A 25,469-nucleotide genomic window follows, 5' to 3' on the forward strand; every position below is an offset into this window, starting at 1 on the left:
AATCTCTTGAATGATAAAAGATTCTGATATCTGCCACGTTCAGAGTGTAATACGGAGTGAAAAAAAAGAAATTTTTATTTTTAGTTCCTACAAGTCATTGTTATGATAGAAACATGTACATGAAATTTACACAACTCAAATTACATCATAATGGAAACAAGGATCTACAAGGCACTAAGATCATTACTTCACAACAGTATTTCACCTTAAGTCTCAAACTGATATTTCTAAGTACAAACACTGAATACAACTCATATTACAGCATTACTACGTTGAAAAATAGTGGAGTTTGAAGTGATTCCACATGCAATACCAACATCATGATCGTTTTGACTATTCTACTGGTTGGGACCCAAAAGTGCAAGAAGAAATGCCCTGTAGTGGCCAGATGTCTCCGAATGAACCGCATCATTCAGCGTCTTCTTGTATTTCTTCAAATATTCAACCTTTATAAACTGCATATCAATCTCAGTCCTTGTTACAATCACCCTTATAAGTGTGGAATCATTAGTCCCCAAACCTTTCATCGCTTTGTGTAACACCTGCATTGAGAAGAAAACAAGAAAATATATCCATGTCTCGGCAATGAGCAGTTTTGAAAGATTCGTTCGTGCTTACAAAGCATACTTCTTTGAATCAATACAGCAAATTCTTGACATTTCCTCCATTTGCAGATAAGATATTGATGTAAAACACACACACTCACATTGATTTGAACAGAATAGGATGAGGAAAAGAAACAGAATCAGAGAGTGAGAGGTGAAGGGGGAGGGAAAACAGAGGGGAGAGATGACAGAAAACAGAGAAAGCAGGGGAAGTGGAGAGGGACGCAGAACTGATAGATAGGGGAATAGAACAGCAATTCATTCCAACTCTTAGAACTCCCTTACATGTGCTGCATGGTGGCTTTTTATAGAAGCCACAATTAAGGTTTCCTTCTTATGAAGGAAACATAAAATGAAATAAAATATAAGTTTGAGGTTTCCTTCCCTATAAGGAAAGCTCAACTTGCAGATTTAAATAAAGAGTAGAACAAACAAAAGCAGGTCAGGTTTCCTTCCTTTAGAAGGAAACTTACAAAATACTAAATAATGCAAAAACAATTATTTCTTTCTAAAATAACATTTGCCATATTTTCTATCAATTCTCCCCTGCTGCAAAGAACTCTCCTCCGGAGAGGTAGAGAGTTGATAGGCTTCTAGCAAGGCAGGATTAAGTTGTTGGAATTCATCTTCTGAAATCCAGGTGGCATCTTCATCAGATCGACCTCTCCAACGAACCAAATAACGACGGATGGGCCCCTCAGAGGTAAAGACCATTTGATCATCCATAATGGTCTCGATTTCATCAACTGATGGTGAGACAGCAGGCAATGATGGAATTGGCACTTGTGAAGGCTGAGTACCTGCAAAATCATCAGAAAGCAAAGGGGAAGGCTCAAAAGTTCCCCGGTAAGGCATAAGATCCTCTACATTAAAAACTGGACTAATGGCCATATCAGAAGGTAGTTCTAAAAGATAAGCATTAGGTCCTAATTTCTTTATTATGCGAAAAGGTCCCGCAGCTCGAGCATGCAACTTTTTAAAAGCTTGTTTAGGGTAACGTTCTGGACGAATGCGAGCCATAACATAATCACCTATTTCGAAGCTTTGAAATCGACGATGAGTATTAGCAGATAATTTATATTGATCATTACTTGTCGCTAATTTGCGCCTAATTTCAGCATGTAAGTCATGAAGGCGATTGGCAAAGGATTCCGCAGATTCAGAAATGCGAAATGTCAACGGGATTGGCAGGAGGTCAATAGGCTGTTTAGGATTAAAACCTTGAACAATTTGGAAGGGACTCATGCCTGTAGACCTATTCACTGAATTATTATATGCAAACTCTGCAGTGGGTAGAACCAAATCCCAGTTCTTCGGCCTGTCTCCAACTAAACTCCGAAGCAAATTACCCAAACTGCGATTAGTGACTTCAGTTTGCCCATCAGTTTGAGGGTGAAAAGCAGAAGAGAACTTCAATTGGGTACCAAAAAGTTTCCATAGGGTCTTCCAAAAGTAACTAACAAACTTGACATCTCTATCAGATACGATAGTGGTAGGTAACCCATGTAGACGTACAATCTCCTTGAAGAACAACTTTGCCAGATGTGAAGCATCTGTAGTTTTGCTACAAGGAATAAAGTGAGCCATCTTTGAAAACCTGTCCACAACAACTAATACAGAGTCATGACCTCTAGCTGTGCGAGGCAATCCTAAGACAAAATCCATACTCAAGTCTTTCCAAGGTGCCTCGGGAATCGGCAAAGGAGTATACCAACCGGTATTCTGTCGCCTGGCTTTAGAAGTTTGACAATTTCGACATTGAGACACTATGCGAGCCACATCACGCTTGAGTGAAGGCCAGTAGAACCTATCTTCGACTAATGCCATCGTCTTATTAACCCCGAAATGACCAGCTAAACCTCCAGCGTGTAATTCCCATATAAGAAAATCTCGCATAGAAGTACGTGGGATGCACAGTTTGCTCCCACGAAAGAGATGACCGTCTTTAATGATGAAATCAACATGCTCATGACGATTATCACTGCGAACTTCTTGGTATATTATCCCAAAATCTGGACATGAAGCATAGTCGTCCTTCAAGTTTTCAAAACCAACAACACTAACGCTCATAGTGTGCAACAAGTTGATCCGACGGCTCAAGGCATCAGCCACTATGTTTTCTGTTCCTGAACGATGCTTGACCACAAAAGTGAATCCCTGAATATACTCAACCCATTTAGCATGTTTAGCATTTAAGTGCCGCTGAGAGTTGATAAACCTAAGCGCCTGATGATCAGAGTATAGAACAAATTGTTGCGGAAGAAGGTAGTACTTCCAATGCTCAAGGGATCTCACAATCGCATAAAATTCCTTATCATAAGTGGAGTACTTTTGTTTGGCATCATTGAGCTTTTCGCTGAAGAAAGCCACAGGGTGACCTTCTTGGCTTAGTACACCTCCGATTCCTGTCCCAGACGCATCACAAGCAACTTCGAAACACTTTGTAAAATCAGGTAAAGACAAGACTGGAGCTTGAGAAAGCTTCTTCTTAATATCTTGAAAAGCCATGGAAGCTGTAGATGTCCACTGAAACTTGTCTTGTTTTAAGCAATCAGTGATAGGAGCCATAATGGTACTGAAGTTTCTAATGAAGCGTCTATAGAAAGAAGCAAGGCCATGAAAACTCCGTACTTCATGAAGAGATTGTGGCTCAGGCCATTCTTGAATGGCTTGGACTTTCTCAGGGTCAGCTGCTAAACCCCTTTCAGAAACTATGAAACCTAAGAAGATGACTTGATTTTGAAGAAATGAACACTTAGGCAAGTTAACATAAAACTGTTCTTGACGCAAGGTGAGAAAAATTAACTCGAGATGTCCCAAGTGTTCTTCTCTTGACTTGCTAAAAACTAGTATGTCATCAAAGTATACCACCAAAAACTTTCCCAAGTAAGAGCGAAGGAGGTGAGTCATTACTCTCATAAATGTACTTGGTGCATTTGATAACCCAAAAGGCATGACAAGCCATTCAAACAACCCATCTTGCGTTTTAAAAGCAGTCTTCCACTCATCTCCAGGCCTAATCCTGATCTGATGATAACCACTTCTGAGGTCAATCTTTGAAAACCAGCTAGATCCAGACACTAAATCAAGCATGTCATCAAGTCTAGGAATGGGAAACCTATACTTGATGGTGATCTTGTTGATGGCTCTGCTGTCTACACACATTCTCCAAGAGCCGTCTTTCTTTGGGGTTAAAAGAGCAGGTACTGCACAAGGACTCATACTATGCTGGATATAACCCTTTTCCAACAATCCACTGACTTGTCGGTTAAGCTCTGCTCTATCTTTAGGGTTCATCCTGTAGTGCGGTAGATTGGGGAGTTGTGAACCTGGAATGAAATCAATTGCATGTTGGATCTCTCTCATTGGTGGTAATTCAGATGGAAGCTCATCGGGAGTGATATCCCGAAATTGTTGTAAGAGCTGTTGCACTTCCTCTGGCATTTTTGAAGTAGTAGCAATTCGTTGCGAGATCTTGGATACCAAAATAAACACGATCGTACTCTCTCTGCTTTCTTGTACAAATTGTTTTTCTGTCAGAAGATGCAAATTGTGGGTTTTGGGTTTTGTGCCCTTTGATTTACTTGAGCCTTTGCCTTCGTTGTCAGGCTTAGCAGGACGTAACAGGATCGTCTTGCCTCCATGCTTAAATGTATAGGTATTCTCACGACCATGATTGATAACATTGTGGTCATAAAGCCACGGTCGGCCAAGTAAAATGTGAGCAACATCCATTGGAAGAACATCACAAATAATCTCTTCTTTATAGTCACCTAAGTGAAGAGGAACGCGACATTGTTGCGTGACTGGTAAAGAAGTTTTGTCGACCCATGCAACACGAAAAGGTTCTGGGTGAGGTTCTGTCTTGAGATTGAGTCGGGCTACTCCTTGACTAGAAATAACGTTTCTAGAACTCCCTCCATCAATCACCAATTTGCAAGCTTTATCTCCACACTTCACAAAAGTATGGAAAATACTTGTTCGCTTCCACGAATCACTAGGCAGAGGGACAGATAGAATGCATCGCATAACTCCAACTCGACGTGTCTCACACCCATGTTCATCAATGATGATGTCCTCATCGACATCTGAAGGACACTCAACTGGATCTACGACAACGTCAGCATTTGCATTGTCTTCCTCACCTTCATATTGTGAGTCAATAACTAGAGTACGCTGTGGGCATTTTGACGCAATATGACCCTTTGAGTGACAGCGAAAACACTCGACAAAGGAATTGTTATGGCGGGAAGCAGGAACTATAGCCTCACTAGGCTGCTTAGAAGTATTACCCCTTAACCCAATTGCTTGAGTAGGTGTAAAAGACGAGCTAGGCCTAGATGTAAGTGTTCTGTTGGTCGTTCAGACATACTGGAAGTTCGTGCTTGTCTAAACAGATTGCTCTGCATGTCGATACGCTTTGCAGACGAGTACTGTGACAGAGACTCTACTTCTAAAGTCTTATGATAAGCTTCTTCAAGAGACTCTGGAAAGTTTAACTTGAGCTCCTTCTGTAGATATGGCTTGAGACCATTAACAAACTTGGTAATGATGCGCCATTCCTCTTCATCCACGTCACATCTAATCATAAGGTCATCGAATTGAGAAATATACTCGGAAGCTGTGGAGATTTGCCTCAAATTAAGGTATTTGTCATACAGTTGACTCTTATAATGAGTCGGCACATATTTTTCTTTCAGCTTGGCCTTCATTTCATCCCACGTCTCAATCGGTGGATAACCTTGTCGCTCAATGTTCCTTTGGACATTTTGCCAATATTTCCTAGCAGATCCCACGAGCTTCATCTTCGTAAACCGAACTCGCTGAATATCTCTCATGTCATACCATTCAAAATAGTCTTCCATGCTAGCTAACCAATCCAGGAATGCACTAGGATTCAATCGTCCATCAAACTCAGGAGCTTCAACTTTAACCTTTTTGGTGATGTCATCAATATGTGTCCTTCTAAAGCCTTCTCTACCATTCCTATGGACTAACTGGTATGGTCTATGATGTTGTTCTTCAGGCCCTTGCCCATCCCAAGTATCATCTATGTCATCAGAATGATGATTGGTAAACTCATGAGGAAATGTTCTACTGTGTCTTTCACCCATAGCTCTAGAGGAATGACCAATCCTAAGGGAATTACCTCTAAGTTGATTGTGGACTGGGAATTGTTCATTTTTAAGACTTGACTCTCCTCTAATGATAGGTCTTTCGAGTATCCCTTCAGTTGTTTTCCCTGTATCTTGTCTGTATGTCAACTGAATTGCACCCATTATCTCTTTAAATTTATTGTCCATGAATTCTTTAATTTCATCTAGCCGCTGGTCCACATATGCCCTTTGAGTCCTTTCAGATTCCTCAAGATGATTTTGGGTGATTTGGGAGTTATTAGCCATGACAGATTTTAGGGCAGTAATTTCTTGGTCTAATAAAGCTTGCTTATCGTATAAATCACGAATGGTCATACAATGACAAAGATGGTATGGTAAAGTGCAAGTTTGGTGTGGATTTAATAACCTAAGGAAGAAAGGCCCCCAAGTTGCCCTTACTAAATAGGTGAAGTCCCTTCTTTAACAACACTAACCCTCTGAGAATTCAAAAATGCCACAGGGATCGTATGCTAAATAGGTAACAACTCGAGTGAATTCTTCACAGAAATCTCCGAAGGTTCAAAAACCTTTCAGGAAAACCGTTAGAAACTTCAATTAATCTAGGGTAATTTTTGGACACGAGTATAGGGCAGGATTGTGTGTGAGGTAGGTGTCTTAGGTTATACGAACACTGCTATCAAAAGTCACAAATTAACAACATAATGATCAATGTAAATTTTTCTTTTTTTTTTATATATATATTTATATATTTTCAAAATATTAAAACATGATTAAAAAAAATAAAAATAAAATAAAAATTGCAATGCTCAAAGAAACCAAAGTACCACACAACAAAGATTTCAGAACTAGCTATGAATGAAACACCTCCCTTTAAGAACCAAGTAAGCCAGTTAAATGAAAGGGTCGTCGGCCTTACCAGCGTTGCTTTAGGAGCTCAAAACAAAAAAGTTTTACCCCCAAATAAGTTTTAGATGATGATTGCGCCCCTCAGCTCCTTCAAAGTTGAACAAATTCCGCGAAAACACACAGAAAACACTGAAATCACGTTCTGGCGGCGACTGTACGGACGGCGCGTGTGGCGGCGCGTGAGGCGAGTGAAGACCACGCGCAGAAGCTCCACCGGCGCGTGACGGCGCGTGTGACCGGATTTTCCCTTCTGAGCACGATGGTAGCGTCCGTTTTTGGATCTGACGTCGGGAAATGTGATTCTGGGTGCTGGCAGCGTGAACAGAGTATGCTGAGCTCCCCTGAGAGTTTTCCTTCGATCTCCGGCCGCGGAAACAGCCTAGGAACGTTCAGAACCAGGCTCTGGTACCAAGTTGATGTAAAACACACACACTCACATTGATTTGAACAGAATAGGATGAGGAAAAGAAACAGAATCAGAGAGTGAGAGGTGAAGGGGGAGGGAAAACAGAGGGGAGAGATGACAGAAAACAGAGAAAGCAGGGGAAGTGGAGAGGGACGCAGAACTGATAGATAGGGGAATAGAACAGCAATTCATTCCAACTCTTAGAACTCCCTTACATGTGCTGCATGGTGGCTTTTTATAGAAGCCACAATTAAGGTTTCCTTCTTATGAAGGAAACATACAACAACAACAACAACAAGCCTTTATCCCACTAGGTGGGGTCGGCTACATGGATTGCAAGACGCCATTGTGCTCTATCATTTATTAAGCTTTTAGAAATATTATTAATTAAGAGATCACGTTCAACAACTTCCAAGAGTGTTCTCTTAGGCCTTCCTCTACCTCTCTTAATCGGACTCAAAGTTATATGTTCCACTCTTCTCACTGGTGCCTCCCTTGGTCTTCTTTGTACATGCCCAAACCATCTCAACCGATTTTCTACCATTTTTTCCTCAATAGGTGCCACCCTCACTTTTTCGCGTATGTGCTCATTTCGAATTTTATCTTTACGTGTATGTCCGCACATCCATCGTAACATTCTCATCTCTGCTACTCCAACTTTATCTTATGAAGGAAACATAAAATGAAATAAAATATAAGTTTGAGGTTTCCTTCCCTATAAGGAAAGCTCAACTTGCAGATTTAAATAAAGAGTAGAACAAACAAAAGCAGGTCAGGTTTCCTTCCTTTAGAATGAAACTTACAAAATACTAAATAATGCAAAAACAATTATTTCTTTCTAAAATAACATTTGCCATATTTTCTATCAGATATAGAAATAGGGCATGCAAGGATAACTTGTACCATCAAAATTTGCACCAGTTATTGCACCCTCCATCCTCAGTATGACATTAAAGCTTGCGATTGAATAGAAAAAATTGTTGTTTCATTGTTATTAAATGATACTGCAATAGTAGCTGCCATTGAATTGGTCATGGTAAAGCATAGCCAAGCTGTGGTCACTGCCACGTTTGGTAATTCAAAAAATTAATTATACTGCTATAAGAAGTAAATCCGTAACTTTGAAGTGCAAGGTAATACCTTCGCAAAATACTTTGCTGTATTCTGTGCACATCGAACTATTGTCAAAAGTGCATAACCAAAATTCCCCGAGGTTTCGTTCTTTACTGCCTGATATGGGTGCAATGTAGTTAAGCACAAGAACAACATTTTCAAGAAGATAGAATTCAAAAGTGATCATGTAAAAGATACCTTCTTCAGTGAGTGTCCATACATATCATGGTAATAAGAACTTATGGCATTCAACTGTGCTGCACTTCTTTCACTGAAAATTTGAATGAAAGTCTTCTCATCAGTTCCTAATTTCTTCTCCCCTGCCTTGTAGAGAACCTTTGCATCCTTCTCAGCCATCTCTCTATTAACTTCAGGGCCTTCAAGTCGAGGAGAGCTTATATATGCAAGCAAGATCTGACTCAATTTGTAAACGAAAAGTATTAGCAATAGCAACATGCGATGAAGATCTGGGGCAACTTTCAAACAAAAAGTAGCAGCAATAGCTGCTCTATCGTTCTTATATCTTCAAAAAGTCACTGCTTAAAAAAAAATCCGGCGAGATTTTATTGAGCAGATAATGACCACAAGGAAAGTAAATTCAAAGATTTTTACTGCAACTGAGCCAATTAAAAAAAAAAATGGAATAGAACTATCCTGGAAGAGGCAAAACAATATAGTACTTGAAATTTTAAGCCCATCATTCTTCCTACTCATGCAAAAGTATAATTTCAAAGCCATCTGAAATCGCATAATGCAATTCAACCTCGAAGAGACAAATCAACCAGAACCGTTCAACTCACAGGTCAAAATAAATAACTGGAAATTAAGAAGCAAGGAAAATTATGAATTTTTGGGCCAATGGAGCACATTCAGTGTGACTATTTTGGAATGGCTAAGGAAGCTTTCCTAAGAGCCATACACACACAAGGACAAAGAGAAACCTTACCTTTTTATGATCTCCAGATGTATTCCTTTCAATGTCATGTTCAAGAAAAACTCCAAACTTAGAATGATATATCTGTTTTAAATATTGTAGCTGGGATGGAGTTCGTGAACATATCACTTCGGTAGCAGCTTCAAGGCTTTTATCTGCAACCAGTGTCTGCCTAAGGATTACAGCATCACGTCCAGCAGGGTCATGCATCCAGAGCAGAACTGCATTCTGAAAATCAGAAAAATGAAATAATAATAATAATAATAATTAATATTTACTAAATACAAAAGAAAGATTATTATATGACACACCACAACGGATTTCAAATTAATATTAATTAATACCTCTAGCTTGCCACTAAGCTCAGAAGATAAGCGTTTAAGAAGATCCTCAGAATACATAGCTCTGTACTCATGTTGTATGTAGGAACGTTGCGTAGCATCACGGTGAGCAAGTATATTAATGACAGCACTAGTATCACATCCAAATCCTGTAAATGCAAAGAATTTATGAAATAGATTAGTAAAGATGGAATAAAATGTGGGTAGCCTGGCTTCAAACCCTCCTAATGTAAGGCAAAACAGATGTTAATAATGGTTTTCTTATCATTTTGGTCCTTATTTATTTGTTTTACTATGATCCCTTAATATTTCTTGGGATTCAATTTGGTCCTTTAACTTTCAAATTGCGTCAAATTAGTCCTTTTCAAAATAGAGAAAGTCTAGAGGAATGGACTCTTCAAGAGCAGCTCCAATATACGAAGACAAAATCCACTTAGAAACTACAGTACACACATTGGAAGAGGAAGGCAAATTGAACACACTCTACAAAGAAAATGAAATCTTGGTAGTTGTCTGGTAGCTACCAACATCTAGTTTTGAAAATGTCCGAAATGTTCTCGGCCGAGCTGAGCTCCAATCACAGACTCTGTTGTTAGGGCTTGTTATCCAGTCACCTTATTATGATCCCAAGCATGTAAAATAAGGAAGGTATTAAGAATATCTCAACAAACCCTCATTTTAGAATAAGTTCCCCAAAATATTCATACTAGTTCTGGGAAATTTACACCGATCATATTATGCTTGAAGAATCTCACCAGAATTGTTATACAAGATCAACATCACTCAATTCAAAAAGCGAAAATTGACGGCTTAATAATTAATGCAAAGGTGCCCAATTTGACCTCCCTTAATCCTAGGCGTCCAGGTTCTTCCAGAATTACCCACAATCATGCTGTGCACAAAAATATTGAACCTGACTTGAGAATGATCAGTTAAAATACACGACCAACAAATTTGAAGTTAAAAATGGGAATCGTTCTTATTCCTCAAGCAGGATATTCATTACACTGTCACGAACAAATTGAACAAGAAAAAAAACGTGGAGAGAAATCGAGACAGAGAGAGTGAGAAGGTACCCTTGAAAGCGCGGTAAAGCTGTATAGCATCATCTCTTGGGGAAGGAGGAGCTGGGGGTACAACCAACGTAGACATCTTTCTCTGCGAAACCAATTTCTTGCAGTATTACGGAGATATTTCTGACTTCGTAATCAACGTCTTGATTGTCTTCTCAACGAAGCTGCAATGGAATCGAAAGCGTTGTGTTCATATAATTTATTTATTGGCCAGCACAATTTAAATAAGTAACGCAGGGGTCCATTAAAAAAGCAACACAGCAATATTTTTATAAAATTGTGCTTAGCAAGTTATCATTTTTTTATTAAAAAAATCTATAAACTTTTCGTAATTATATTTTTTTTTTGGCAAAAAAACTTTTCCTAATTATTCAAATGCAACGGTTTACTTTGAAATTGAAAATTTCACCAAAACGAAGACGGCAAGGAACGCAAACCACCCATCTTGAAAACGATGCATTCTTATTAAATAATTTTTTCATCTTATTATAAGTCATATTATTAAATTTTTAATATAAATTTTTTTCTTTGTTTAAATATTACTAAAAGAAAATAAGTTATTAAAATATGTAAGTTTTAATAAAAACATAGTTAAAAATTTATTAAATTTTTTAATAGAATTAATAAATTTTGAAATAAATAGAACCGGAGAGTATTTTATATGGAGCTTTAAGATTAGATCAAGTCATCATGAAGTTAGGTACTCTAAAAGAATCTATTAGGTGTACCTAAAAAAACAAGTGATTAGTTTGATCTTCATAATTTATGTTGTTTTTAAAAATTATGTTCATACTATAATTTATTTCAAATAGATTTTTCTTATTCTCAAAACATTGAAGTCAACCCATTTGGCATAATAGATCACGACAAATTGATTATTGATATGTTGATTTTTTCTTTTGATCATGGTGTTAATTGCTAAATATTAGACCACACCACCAATAAAGATTGGTTAGTTGATAAGAATTTGATACATAATTAAAAAAAAATCAAACAATTAAATATTGTTGTTGATGTGAGAACTTTATTATAGATAATTTACGCTCACTCCATTAAAAAATATAAAGTGTTTTTAGTATTTTAAAGTATACTCATTATTTTTTTCTTCAAAAGTATATCTAATGAATAAATCACTCTATATTTATTTTAAAATAAAATACTCTATTAAATATGAGTATATATGAAAAGATAATGTTAATTTAAAAATAAATAACTATTTTATTAACATGTGAAATTTAATTAAAAATATCTTATATTTTTTTAACAAAAAAAGTAAATATCTTTGTAAATGTCATTGGGGCTTGGAGATATGTGTTAAATTTGATGAGACTCTAAAACCTAACTCATTTAAACTTTCCTAAATCCAACAAAAATAGCCCCCAAGTCTGAATAAAAAAATGACTTGAATAAACAGAGAGTCTTGAATTTTGTCGCTTTGGCCATTTCCCCCTTAACAGTAGCAAGCTGAGGCTTGAGATAATACAACCTAGGTACTAGAGCATGAACTCGTATATCTATCATAAATATCCTGGCAAATCAATTGGCACTTCTGAGAGGAGTCAAAAGCCCTGTACTACATTGTGTGCATCCCTAGCCAACATTGTCAGCACAGCAAATTGAATTTCTTCCTTTGAAAATGATCTCCACCTCTTCTACTTGACATAGATAGTCCCGTATTTGATGAACAAGTGGCCAAAAGTGGTGTCTTGAGTCACTTTCTCCCATAATCAGGTGAAAGCCCTCCAATGAGTCCGTGTGTGCTTTGACTTTGCGAAGTCTTCTTTGTTGACATATTTCCAGTGCTATTTTAAGTCCTTCCAATTCAGCTTCAGTAGAGGAACCCACTCCCAGGGCGTTGTTGAAATTCTAGGATCCATTCTCCTTGAAAGTTCCATACTACCCCAGCACAAGCTGCATGACCCTGTGAGTCAACCGAGCCATCTGTATCAAAAAGAAGATAGTCTTGGGTTGGTGCTTTCCACGAATCTTGGCTTTGTGTGTCAAGACAGTAGATTCTTTGTCTATGATTCCGAGCCTCTTCATCTTCCATTAGTCCATATTTACTTCTATGAATAATTCCTGCAACAGTAGATACTTTATCTAGGAAGACAGACTTGCACCATGCATTCCAAAGATTCCAGCAGATATAACTGAAGACCTTGTGCCAAGGCCACCGCTTCAATGGCAGCAGCTTCGTTCTTAGCATTCTACTGCATTCAGTCATGCAAAGATAAACCAAAAGACTTTTGTGCAAGATCAGGATTAATGCATGAACACCAGACCTCCCGGGCATTTTTACAATATCTCAATAGGTGTATCACACTCTCACTTTTATTACATTCAAAAGGGCATTTATCATTCAGGGTGAGGCCTCTTTTTGCTATGTAGTAGTTAGTCATAATTCTCTCTCTCTGGTTTGCCAAAGGAAAATTTTTTATTTTTCATGAATTTTCCATTTCCAAAGTTTACCCCAAAAAAAGATTAGACTCACCTGTAACCTGGCTTCCTAGATACTCATGGGCAGATCTAATCGAGAATTTACCATCTGAAGCATAGCGCCTGCTGAATATGTCATCGCTACTCCCTGTTGGAACCTGCTATTTCAAAATTTCATTAATAACCCAAGCAGGTAGCACATTACACCAATTTTCCCGATCCTATTGTCCTTCCTGCGTGATAAAATTAGCAGGACTGGCCTTACGATTTAGGAATCTGTCATTTGTGGTTACCAAATAAATCAAAGGTTTGTTCCTTCCCATCCAGTTATCTCACCAAAAGTTTACTCTGTGACCATTACCTATTTTCCTTTTAACCCCCTTTATAAACACATCCCAGGCTTCCACAATACTTTTCCAAACATGAGATTCATTTTTATATGGTCTAACCATAGAATATCCTCCAAACACGTTTTGGCCTTGAAACATAAACAAAGACTAGGAATTGAAAGTCATATTACACGTTTTTGTTGGACTCTCTTTGATGGCTAATTGATGCAGACACAGATCCGGTGGCTTGGTCCCATCCTCATTTGTTGAGTAAAAATAAGTTAGGTTAAGCTAGATTTTGATTGAATAAACACGGCCTATTTATATGAGTTTAAGTTTAGTATTTTTGCCAAGCACAATCCTTAATGAAATTCAGGACCAACTCACCTAAATTATGTTTTATAAAAACAAAATCTTCTTGTAAGGAAAGAAAAACTTCTGAGTGCGGGAAGAGGCTAAACAAAGTTTATTCCACACAATACTATGCACTTAATAACAAACCCCCGTCCCTTTCAAGAACAACTACAATTCCACACTCAGACACTCCCCCACCCACAAATCAAACACGCAACCTTCCCTTAATCGAAAGGATTTTCATGCTGATATGGCATCGCGTCATTGGCGAGTCATGATCATCTTAACCATGCTATTGGTTAGGACCCAAAAGTGCAAGAAGAAAAGTCCTATAGTGGCCGGATGTTTCCGAGTGAACAGAATCATTCAACGTCTTCTTATATTTCTTCAAATACTCAGCTTTTATATACTGCATATCAATCTCAGTCCTTGTCACTATCACCCTTATAAGTGTGGAATCATTAGTCCCCAAGCCTTTCATTGCCCTGTGCAATACCTGCATTCCATGAAGAAGAAACAATTTAAACTACCTCATAATGCCATTTTTTTAAATAATTTAAGAGACAAGTCACAAGATTGCTCTGATTAATATAGGGACCAAAGTGTCTCGGGAAGCAAAGTCGAGGGACATAGTAACTGGTCCTCTAATAAAACTAGAGGGATAAAGAGTATTATTATTCTTTTCATTGTGAACATGTGTTTCTTATTAAAAACAATCATATTCGAGATACAACCAAGTACTAAATTTGAACATCTCTGCTTTATCTTGAATCACCACCTTGTGAAAGATTAACTTCTACTACTAAACCCAATCAGTGGCATGTTGTCTTGAGAGGGTGCATTTGGGAAAATTCACAAGTATGATATGTAAATTTTGAACTTTGTATCCCCTACTCTTGATATTTTTCACTTCTAAGCTAAATAAAATATTTGGGCTCAAAAGTTTAATAGGTACTTCCTTCATCCTTATATATAAGGTGTTTTTAACTGAATCCCATATACCAATAAAAGTTTGTTATTTAGTTGAACTCACATAAAAACACAATAATTTCTAGTTTTAGCTCCAATAATATCATAACTAATATCATGATGGTAGTAGGAAAAATATACAATTATCGATCTATTCCATTTTTCAAGACAAGGGTAAAAGTGTCTACAACAACAATAACAACAACAAGCCTTTATCCCACTAGGTGGGGTCGGCTACATGGATTGCAAGACGCCATTGTGCTCTATCATTTATCAAGCTTTTAGAAATATTATTAATTAAGAGATCACGTTCAACAACTTCCAAGAGTGTTCTCTTAGGCCTTCCTCTACCTCTCTTAATCGGACTCAAAGTTATATGTTCCACTCTTCTCACTGGTGCCTCCCTTGATCTTCTTTGTACATGCCCAAACCATCTCAACCGATTTTCTACCATTTTTTCCTCAATAGGTGCCACCCTCACTTTTTCGCGTATGTGCTCATTTCGAATTTTATCTTTACGTGTATGTCCGCACATCCATCGTAACATTCTCATCTCTGCTACTCCAACTTTATGCTCTTGCTGTCCCGTTAGAGCCCAGCATTCACTACTATATAATATTGCCGGTCTAATAGCAGTACGATAAAACTTTCCTTTAAGTTTATTAGGCACCTTACGGTCATAAATAACTCCTTTAGCTTTTCTCCAATTAAACCACCCAGCTTGAATTTTATGTGAAATATCTCCACTGATTTCGCCATCATTTTGAATAATGGTTCCCAAATATCTAAACTTTTCCACTTGAGGTATAATTTGATCTCCCAATTTCACTTTCAAATTATTTTCGAATAGTCCTTTACCAAATTTACAATATAAATATTCCGTCTTACTTCTATTCAGACGAAAACTTTTCGACTCCAATGTCCTCCTCCATAACTCAAGTTTGCAATTAACCGCTTCTCTTGTCTCTGCTATAAGAACTATATCATCCGCGAAGAGCATACATTTCGGGATTTCCTCTTGAATATGTTCCGTCAAAACATTTAAAATCAAGTTGAACAAATAAGGACTCAGAGATGATCCCTGATGTAGTCCAATCTTTATAGGAAAATCCTTTGTTTGACCACTAGGCGTTCTTATACTAGTTTTTACCCCCTCATACATATCTTGTATGGCTTTAATATAAGCAATCCGTGCTCCCTTTTTTTCCAACGCTGTCCAAAGCACTTCTCTTGGTATACGGTCATAAGCTTTTTCCAAATCAATAAAAACCATGTGTAGATCTTTATCTTTACAACGATACTTTTACATTAATCCCCTTAGTAGATAAATCGCCTCTGTAGTTGATCTACCTGGCATAAAACCAAATTGATTCTCAGAAATACTTGTCTCCAATCTCAACCTGTGCTCAATTACTTTCTCCCACAATTTCATTGTGTGGCTCATGAGTTTAATCCCTCTATAGTTAGTACAATTCTGAATATCTCCTTTATTTTTATAAATAGGAATTAATGTATTCTCCTCCACTCATCAGGTATTTTCTTGGACCGTAAAATCACATTAAATAACTTAGTTAACCATCTCACCCCTTCTTCACCTAAACATTTCCACGCTTCGATAGATATACAATCAGGTCCGTTGGCTCTACCATTTGCCATTTTCTTAAGAGCTTCCTTTACCTCCTTATCACGTATTATTCGATAGAATGACAAATTTTGTTCTCCTTCACCAGTTACTAAATCCTCTAAGTTACTAGATGAATCCTCTCCATCATTGAAAAGTTTAGAAAAATAAATCTCCCATCTATTTTTAATTTCATCATCTGTAACTAAAATTATTCCCTCTTCATCCTTAATACACCTTACCTGTTCTAGATCTCTTGATTTTCTTTCCCTACTCTTGGCAATCTTATAAATATTTTGCTCTCCTTCCTTCGTCTCAAGGTTCTTATAAAATTCTTCAAAAGCTTTAGAACGAGCTTCACCCACAGCTCTTAGTTTCCTTCTTAGCCATACGGTACCTCTCCCAATTTTTCTCATTGTTACACAAATGTATGGCTTTAAAACAGTTCTTCTTATACTTGATTTTGTCCTGTACACTATTATTCCACCACCAAGACTCCTTATCTCTCGGACCAGAACCTTTCGATTCTCCCAAAACTACTTTTGCAACCTCCCGTATCTTATTAGCCATATCCTCCCATATGATGTTAGCACTTCCCTGAGAATCCCAAATTCCTTTATCCAAAAGATTTCGCTTGAAAATATCTTACTTCTCACCTTTTAATTGCCACCACCTAATCCTTGGTGTTACTACTTGTCGACGTTTTTGGATTTTACTCATAATACACACATCAAAGACTAGGACCCTATGTTGTGTCATTACAGCATCTCCGGGAATCACCTTACAATTTTTACAAAGTTTTCTATCTGTGTTCCTAACCAAAAGAAAATCAATCTGCGACCTTGAGGCTCCACTTTTGTAAGTGATGAGATGCTCATCTCTCTTCTTGAAACAAGTGTTGGCAATCTTAAAATCATACGCTAATGAGAAATCAAGAAGAGTTTGTCCTTCATTGTTTAGCTCTCCAAAACCAAAACCACCATGCACCCTCGCATACTGACCAGCTTCCCTCCCGATATGCCCATTAAAGTCTCCTCCAATAAAAATCTTTTCACTTTGTGGTATGTGTCGAATCAACCCCTCCAGATCCTCCCAAAATAATTCCTTAAGACTGGCTTCTGTCCCGACTTGCGGCGCATAAGCGCTAACAATATTAATAATCTCACGTCTAATTATCATTTTTAAAGAAATAATTCTGTCTCCAATTCTGCTAACTTTTACAACGTTCTTCTTCCATTCCTTATCTATAATGATGCCTACTCCATTGCGTGCACTTACTTTTCCTGTATACCAAAGTTTGAAACCTTGAATATCCTTAGCTTCTTCTCCACGCCATTTTGTTTCTTGCAAGCAAAGGATATTAATTTTCCTTTGAATCATAACCCTTACAACCTCTACAGATTTACAATTTAATGTCCCAACATTCCAAGTACCAAATCTAATTTTGCTCTTATGGACTAACTTCTTTAGCCGCGTGCGTCCAGAATGACGCGGTAGCCCTTGCTCATTTAACACTACATCCGGGCGCCGATGCAGCGGCTGTAACTCACTTATCACTGTACTCGAGCCATGCAGAGCGTTACTTACGGGCAACGACCTAGCATTAACATTATAACGTCTATTGTTCATGTTCATGATAGATTCAACAAATTTTTACATTGACTGTTGATGGCCTAACACAACCCTCCTCCTTTACCCGGGCTTGGGACCGGCTATAAACATAGGCGGAGTTAAGGGTAAAATTGTCTAATTACTCAAAATATTATTGCCAACCCTTATATTTAAGGACAAAATAAGCTTCTAAAGAATACCTTATATATAGGGATAGAGGTAATATGTAATGTTTGAATGATCAAGATAAAATATGAAAAACATATTCACACATATAGAAGCCATATCAACCGGTTCAATATAATTTTTAGAAAGAAAAATAATGATTAATCTACTTATGTTATTACAATTTTAGTCCTAGTTTAACTATTATTTTTAATTATTAAATTATTATTTTTTAAAAAGAAATGATACTTTTTAAATTAAATTATCTTACACCCCTAAAATCAAGTTTTGGCTTCGAACCCAACCTATCAGGGTGGAAACAAGGGGGACTAGGGAACCACAGCACCCCTAACTTTCAAATTTTTTCTCAGTAAAATGCAAAGATTACATATTTTCAGCCCCCTAAGTTGGCACATTATAGAAATATTAAGATATTAGATGAAATTCTTATTTCAATTCTATAAACAGTCTTTTATGCACGCATAGTGTAACTATAAAAGTAGCTTGAAGATATAGTTATTATAAAATCTACTTATTTTCAACAACATAAAACTACACATGCTCTAAAATGTTAATGTCATTTGATTATACTTTCATTTTATATTTAATGAAAGAAATTATAAGAATTATTAATTACTAACAAACTTTCTTAAGCTCTGCAACAAAGAGATATAATTGTCATAAAGATTTTGTGACAATTGAGCATCAATACTATGTTGATATATTTATTTACCGCAATTACCGATTGAAAGAATTAAATAATAAATTTAGTAAGTAAGTAATAAAACTTAGATTGAAAATAACTTTAGATCCCGAGTACACATTTAAAACATTCAATGCTCATAGCAAAGATACTCTCTCCATTAAAAAATGCAAGGCATTTTTAACTGAATACTTGTTTTCAAACTAACTCTATTTTTTCATATGTAGCCCTATTTAATAGGGTGTTTCACCTAAAATAAATATAAAGTGATTTATTCAATAATGATACTTTAAAAAAAAACCTTAAAAGACTAAAAATGCTTTGCATTTTTTTAACATCTTTAACATCTAACCTCTAAAATAATGCCTTACATTTTTTAACGGAGAGAGTAAAATTTTCACCAATTTAATGATAGTTTATATTGAGAAAGAAACTACTAAGAAATTTATCATAATGTCATAGACATAATAATTAATTATTTTTATGCCATGAAAAGTCGATGAACAAAACTTATAAAATGAAGGTATATATTTATTTTTAGGAAAAATATAACTTTGGATCCTTACACTTTGCTTAAGTTTTGCTATAAGTCCCTGTACTTTTTTTTCAATGTTCTAGGGCCCTACACTTTTGTTTTTCAATGTTTTAAATCACTTTATGAACTGTTATAGGAACCTAAAACATCGAAAAACAAAAGTATGGGGATCAAAAATACCAAAAAAAGTGCAGGGACCTATAGCAAAACTCAAGTAAAGTGTAAGAACACAAGGTTATGTTTTCTCTTATTTTTATTATATATGTGTAAAATTGAATATAAATATACATGTTAAAATATTTATATTATGTGAGTAATATATATTGAGTTAACTTTCCCTCAATTATTATATATCTTTTATCATCTTGGCCCCTTCTAAAACTATTTTCTAGCTCCACCCTTGCAACCCACGTTTCAAATTATTAAAGAGAGAATATTGCTTGCATTGAAACTAGAGAGGCTAACATATTACACTAGGAATCACATTATAAAGATAATAGCATTTTAAGTGAAACTATAGGGACTGTGCAGGTCAAGCGACAAGCATAAAAACTTGAAAATTAATCACAACAATATGTTGCTTCTTTATGGAGAGCAGGGCAATACCTTTGCAAAATACTTTGCTGGATTCTGTGCACATTGAACTATCGTCAAAAGTGCATAACCAAAACTCCCAGACGTTTCATTCTTTATTGCCTGATACAGGTTCGAAGTGTAGTTAAGCATCAGAATAAGATTTTAAAGAAGATAGAATTCAAAAGGGAAGATCATATAAATGATACCTTCTTCAGTGAGTGGCCATACATATCATGGTAATAAGAACTTATGGCATTCAACTGTGCTGCACTTCTTTCACTGAAGATTTGGATGAAAGTCTTCTCATCAGTTCCTAACTTCTTCTCTCCTGCTTTGTACAGAACCTTTGCGTCTTTCTCAGCTATCTCTCTGTTAACCTCAGGGCCTTCATGACGGGGAGTGCTTAAATATGCAAGCAAGATCTGACTCATTGTTCACACAAAAAAGTTATAACCAATAGCACCTCCATTGTTCTCATATCTTCAAAATGAAATTTTCAGGTTTTCTTATCTTAACATGAACCTTAGAACATTAAGTTTATGGATCTTTTCTACTAATATACCTCTTCTTTAGCCCATTCTATCTGATGTGAGACTTTTCTGCACATCAAGCTAAGTTCACTCACACTTAACAACCCAACAACATCACCAAGAAATGTTCCAACCACAGGTGATATAAACAGCTTGAACATTAGGAAGCAAGTGTGACTATTTCAGTACTTTGGAATGTCTAAGTTGGCTTTCCTAGGAGCCACACACAGACGCACAAGCCCAGAGAAAAAACCTCACCTTTTTATGATCTCCAGATGCAGTCCTTTCAATGTCATGTTCAAGAAAAACTCCAAACTTGGAATGATATATCTGTTTCAAATATTGTAGCTGGGACGGAGTTCTTGAACATATCACTTCAGTAACAGCTTCAAGGCTTCGATTATCTGCATATAGTGCCTGCCTGATCACTTCTGCATCACGCCCAGCAGGGTCATGCATCCAAAGCAGCACAGCATCCTGAAAATGAATCAATAGTATTTTTCATCCTCTCTTTCCAATGAGAGATACCCATCAAACGGTGATTTCGAAAAGTTGTAAAAGTTTGGACATTTAACTAACTTTAACTAACATCCTTAATCTTAGCAAAGTAGTTCATAGGATCTTATAAAAAGATCAGAGAGAGAGAGAGTACCTCTAACTTGCCACTAAGCTCAGAGGCTAAGCGTTTAAGAAGGTCCTCAGAATACATAGCTTTGTATTCATGTTGGATGTAGGCACGTTGTGTAGCATCTCTGTGAGCAAGTATATTGATAACAGCACTAGTATCACATCCAAATCCTGTGAATGCAAAGAATTCTTTAAAATAAATGAAGTAAAAAAGAAGTGGACAATGAATAAAAAAAGGGCACAACACAAATTAGCAATGGCCTTAAGATATCATTTTGGAATCTATCCAGTTATCTGGAAAATGTCAGACATGTTTTCTGGCCAGATCACAGACTCCATTGTTAAAGCTTGCTAATTAACCAATCAATCACCTTACTATTGTCCAAAAGTATGTGACTTAGTATAAACTAGAAAAGTTGTTCCCGCCAAGAAATTCATACGGGTTTTTTTTATTTTTGAGACACTTAACGTACAAAGACCAGTTCATGCTTCAAGAAGGTCCTCAGCGTCGACTAAAACCAGGTCTCCCCCAGAATAACCCACAAAATTTCACGGCAAAAAGAAACCAAAACTCACTTGAGAATGATCAAGTCAGGCCAAAACAAAAAAAAAAAGAAAAGAAACAGCAAAATTGAAGACAGAAAACAGATTTAAAGCAAAACACTGGGAGAGAAATTAAGTACCCTTGAAAGCACGGTAAAGCTGGATAGCGTCGTCTCTTGGGGAGGGAAGAACTGGGGGTACGGCCAGTGAAGACATGTTTTGAAATTTGAATGTATTTCAAGCTTTCTTACCAAAAGTCTTCTTACAGATAGATGCTTGCAATGCTGGATGGAGCAAACCTACCGGTCAATATAGGGTCCGTTTGGATTTCAGTTGGGTATAATAGATTATGAAAATAATTGATTAAGTGGTAGATTTTAATCATAATTGATTATGTTATAACGTAATTTGTTTGGATATTATTTTTTTAAAATTGATTTTAACTTAATATATGTTAACAACTTTTTTAAAGATTTAAAATTTGAATTTTACTAAGAAAAAAAAAAAGAAAAGAGAAGGGAGTTTAATTTTTAAAAAAAAAAATTTGTGCTTTTTTATAATTTTTTTGGACCTTTTTATGTAATTTCTCCAGTTTTTTTTTATCAGCGTTTCTGGAAAAGCTTAGAATATTAGCTTTTGAAAAAAATCGATTTTAAGGGTTAGAATCGATTTTTTACTTTTTTAAATGTTTGGCTAATAAACTAAATAATCGATTTTTTTGAAAATAAAATCGATTATAGACATATCCAAACGGACACATAGAGAGACTAAACAAACGAAAAGCAATAAAGAAATATTTTTGATCAAGTATTTCTCAACGAATGAAACTTCAAAACAAAAATCACATATAAATCTTACGTAAAAAAATTTATTATTAAAAAATCTTATAAAATTTATAAAATACTTTTAAATTTAAAATTTTACACATTTATAAATTAACTAAAAATATTAATGATTGGATAAAGGTTATTTATAACTCGTAAAAGAAAATGGCAACTTGTAATAATAAGTTGTAAATAGTCATTATTCAATTGTCAATATTTTTAATTAAGTTATAAATATATAATTTAAAATTTAAAAATATTTTATAAATTTTATAAGATCTTTTAATAATAAATTTTTTATGTGAGATTTGAGTGTTAATTTTTCAAACTTTTTTTTAATTAAGCTGCAATAACAAAGAGTTTAGGAAATTTATTTATGCATGTATAGTTGAGTGTGGGCAAGTACCCACTCAACTTGGGAAAATCTGAATTTTTTTTTTAAATTCATTACCCTAATAGTTTTAAACTCACTAAATTCAAATAAGAATATATTTAAATTAAAAAAACTGAGTCTTTATAAAATAGAGTTTTTTTTATATTTCTCTTAAGTTTAATATATTTTAAATTTTTAAGTACATTATATTTAAATTTTGATTTTTTATAAGAAATCATTTTAATTTTATTTTTTAATATTATTTTACAAAACTAAATAATTATTTTATATGTATTAAATTATTTTTTATTATTTTTAAATTTTATATAATTATATTTCTACTAGCTTAGGATCCTGTGTCTGCCATTGATGATGTGCTTTGCTTTTTTATTTTTTATTTTGGGTGATATCTGCTTTTTCCCCTTTTTATTATTCAAGCTAGGTCTGCTCCATAAAAGCACATTTAATGAGGACACAGAGAATTGGTGGGATACTGCATTATGTGCTCATTACATTGATGAGCATGTATCTCATTTAAATCCTTAATTTTATTCTCAGTGAATCTTTTTTAATAAATATTTTCAATTATATTTATTTAAATTTAAAACTCTTAAATTTTTAAAAATTTACTATAATCTTAAAGGTACTATTTTAATATTAAATTTTAAAAAAAATGATAACATTACATTTAAATTAATATTAAAATTACCTTACTTCACTTATTAATTACCTTACTTTATTTATTTAATTACCTACAAAATATTTCTAATTACCTTATTTTACTTGTTCATTTTTTAGAATGAAATCAAGTGAAAGTCTGGCAATAAGCAAGTAAAGTAGAGCAATGAATAACATTTTGTAAATAAATGAATAACATATAATATAGAAATTAACAAGTTATTTTAAGATGATTTAAAAACCTAAAATAGAAACAAGTAACAAGATTTCCTAAGTAAATTAATAGGTGAAATAAAGTAGAAAAATTTTTATATTAATTTAAATGTGGGGAAATTTTATCATTATCTCAAAAATTTTGTATTAAATCAGTATCCCTAGATTGCAGTATAATTTCAAAAATTTAGGAGCATTAAATTTAAATAAGTATGGTCAAAAGATCTTTATTAAAATTCTCCCTTCATGTTTTTTAGTATTTTTCATATTACATTTTTAAAATAAAATTTATAAAAATATGAAAATTTTAATATTAAGTCTATGCTATTTAAAGTATATCTAGATAGTTGATTTACATAAATAAAATTTTAAATATTAAATTAGATCATTCAATTATATTTGTTATGTTTAGAGTATATATGGATAGTCAATTTATAAAATTATAAAAAAATATTATATTAAATTAAATAGCTTAGATTAAATTTGCACTAATCAGATTGATTATAGATTTATTAAAAAAATTTATAATTTTGATAAAATTTTATTTTAATAATAGAATATTAAAAAAATTTATATACTTAGCTTTATATATTTAATATATTTTTTTCCCATTAAATTAAGACATGTGGAATTTTTTATAAATTATTTATTTTATAATAAATTTTTTATTAATTTTCTTAATATATTAAAATTCACTTGTTATGATTTGATTAGAAATAAGTATATTAAATATATAAAGTTAAATATGTAAATCTTATTCTATTAAAAATACTGACAAAATAAATTTAAAATAAACAGTCAAGGTCAATTAAAAATAAAGTAAAAGATTCAGATGAGCTTCTTCTTCTTCTTCTTTTTTGCCAGAAAGGTTCAGATGAGCTTAAGAGCTGATGAGAACGCAAGAAATTAACGCTGGCTCGCTGAAGAAAGGAAGAAAACTGTGCAGTCACGGAACTTGGAATTGAAGGTAATTATTGGACCGTTACGTGCCAATTTAAATTTTAATAGAGTATAATAAATTATAAAAATAATTAATTAAGTAATAAATTTAATCATAATAATTATATTATAACGCAATCTAGTTAGATACTGTTTTTCTAAAATTAATTTTAAAAAAATTAAAAATATTTTAACTATATAAACTACTATAAAAGATATTGCTTTTTAAAATTAAATTTTTAATATATTTGTATTTAATACTATTAAATTTGTTAAATTTTATTTAAAAAGTAAAATATATTATTTAAATTACATATTTGATTAATTATAAAAATTTAAATTATATTAATATCAATAATTTAATTTACGTAAATAAATAACTCAAAAATTTAATAAAAGAGAAAGATTTAATTCTTAAATACCAAACATCAATTTTACAATAACTAATGAAAATGATAATATATAAATTAATTTCTAATGATATTATGGATATAATCATTTCTAACGAAGATATTAAGCATTGTTTTAAAATTTTGGCAATACAAAAAATGTAGTATTGTCATAAATGATACAAAATCTTTCTCTCTAAACTTTTACAATAATCTTTGTCATAATTCTAAATTTTAAATTAATTTTCATCCACTAATTAATATTTTATTTGAATTAGTTTTATAATAAATGCTAAGTAAAAGATGATGGTTGATAGAAACTCATACTAGTAATTTTTTTAAGGATACAAAGTTTGAATTTTATTAAGAAAAAAAAAGAGAAAAGAATTTGTTTTATTTTTATTAAATCATGTGCTTTCTTTATAATTTTTTTAGCCTTTCTTTATAATTTTTTCTAATGTTTTTTTTTCTTTTGCAAAAATTTGGATTCTTAGCTTATAAGAAAAATTAATTTTTGGCTCAAAAATTAATTAATTAAAAAAATAAGTGTTTGGATAAT

General features: G+C 34.1%; 1 protein-coding gene and 1 pseudogene across 4 annotated transcripts; both read right to left on the reverse strand.

Annotated features, from left to right (window-relative positions):
• Nucleotides 1–57: 57 nt before the first annotated feature.
• Nucleotides 58–10,702, reverse strand: LOC129297245 (annexin D5-like). Of its 4 annotated transcripts, none has more exons than XM_054935606.1 (6): nt 10,499–10,699; nt 9,426–9,571; nt 9,094–9,309; nt 8,346–8,561; nt 8,175–8,264; nt 58–542 (listed from the first exon to the last, which is right to left on the reverse strand). In XM_054935606.1, exons 1-6 carry the CDS (start codon nt 10,572–10,574, stop codon nt 339–341), a joined length of 948 nt encoding a protein of 315 aa, XP_054791581.1. In that variant the 5' UTR covers nt 10,575–10,699; the 3' UTR covers nt 58–338. The 4 variants fall into 4 exon arrangements, with proteins under 4 accessions (XP_054791581.1, XP_054791580.1, XP_054791582.1 ...); XM_054935605.1 differs by lacking the exon at nt 58–542 and adding an exon at nt 837–1,405 and having other exon boundaries at nt 10,499–10,702; XM_054935607.1 differs by lacking the exon at nt 58–542 and adding an exon at nt 7,915–8,038 and having other exon boundaries at nt 10,499–10,701.
• Nucleotides 10,703–13,703: 3,001 nt separating this feature from the next.
• LOC129297244 (annexin D5-like) lies at nt 13,704–21,792 on the reverse strand (annotated as a pseudogene).
• Between the last annotated feature and the right edge of the window lie 3,677 nt (nt 21,793–25,469).

Source organism: Prosopis cineraria, unplaced genomic scaffold (genome assembly GCF_029017545.1).
Source record: "Prosopis cineraria cultivar Desert tree isolate PC_DT_omini unplaced genomic scaffold, ASM2901754v1 PC480, whole genome shotgun sequence".
In the NCBI taxonomy this organism is placed as follows: domain Eukaryota; kingdom Viridiplantae; phylum Streptophyta; class Magnoliopsida; order Fabales; family Fabaceae; genus Prosopis; species Prosopis cineraria.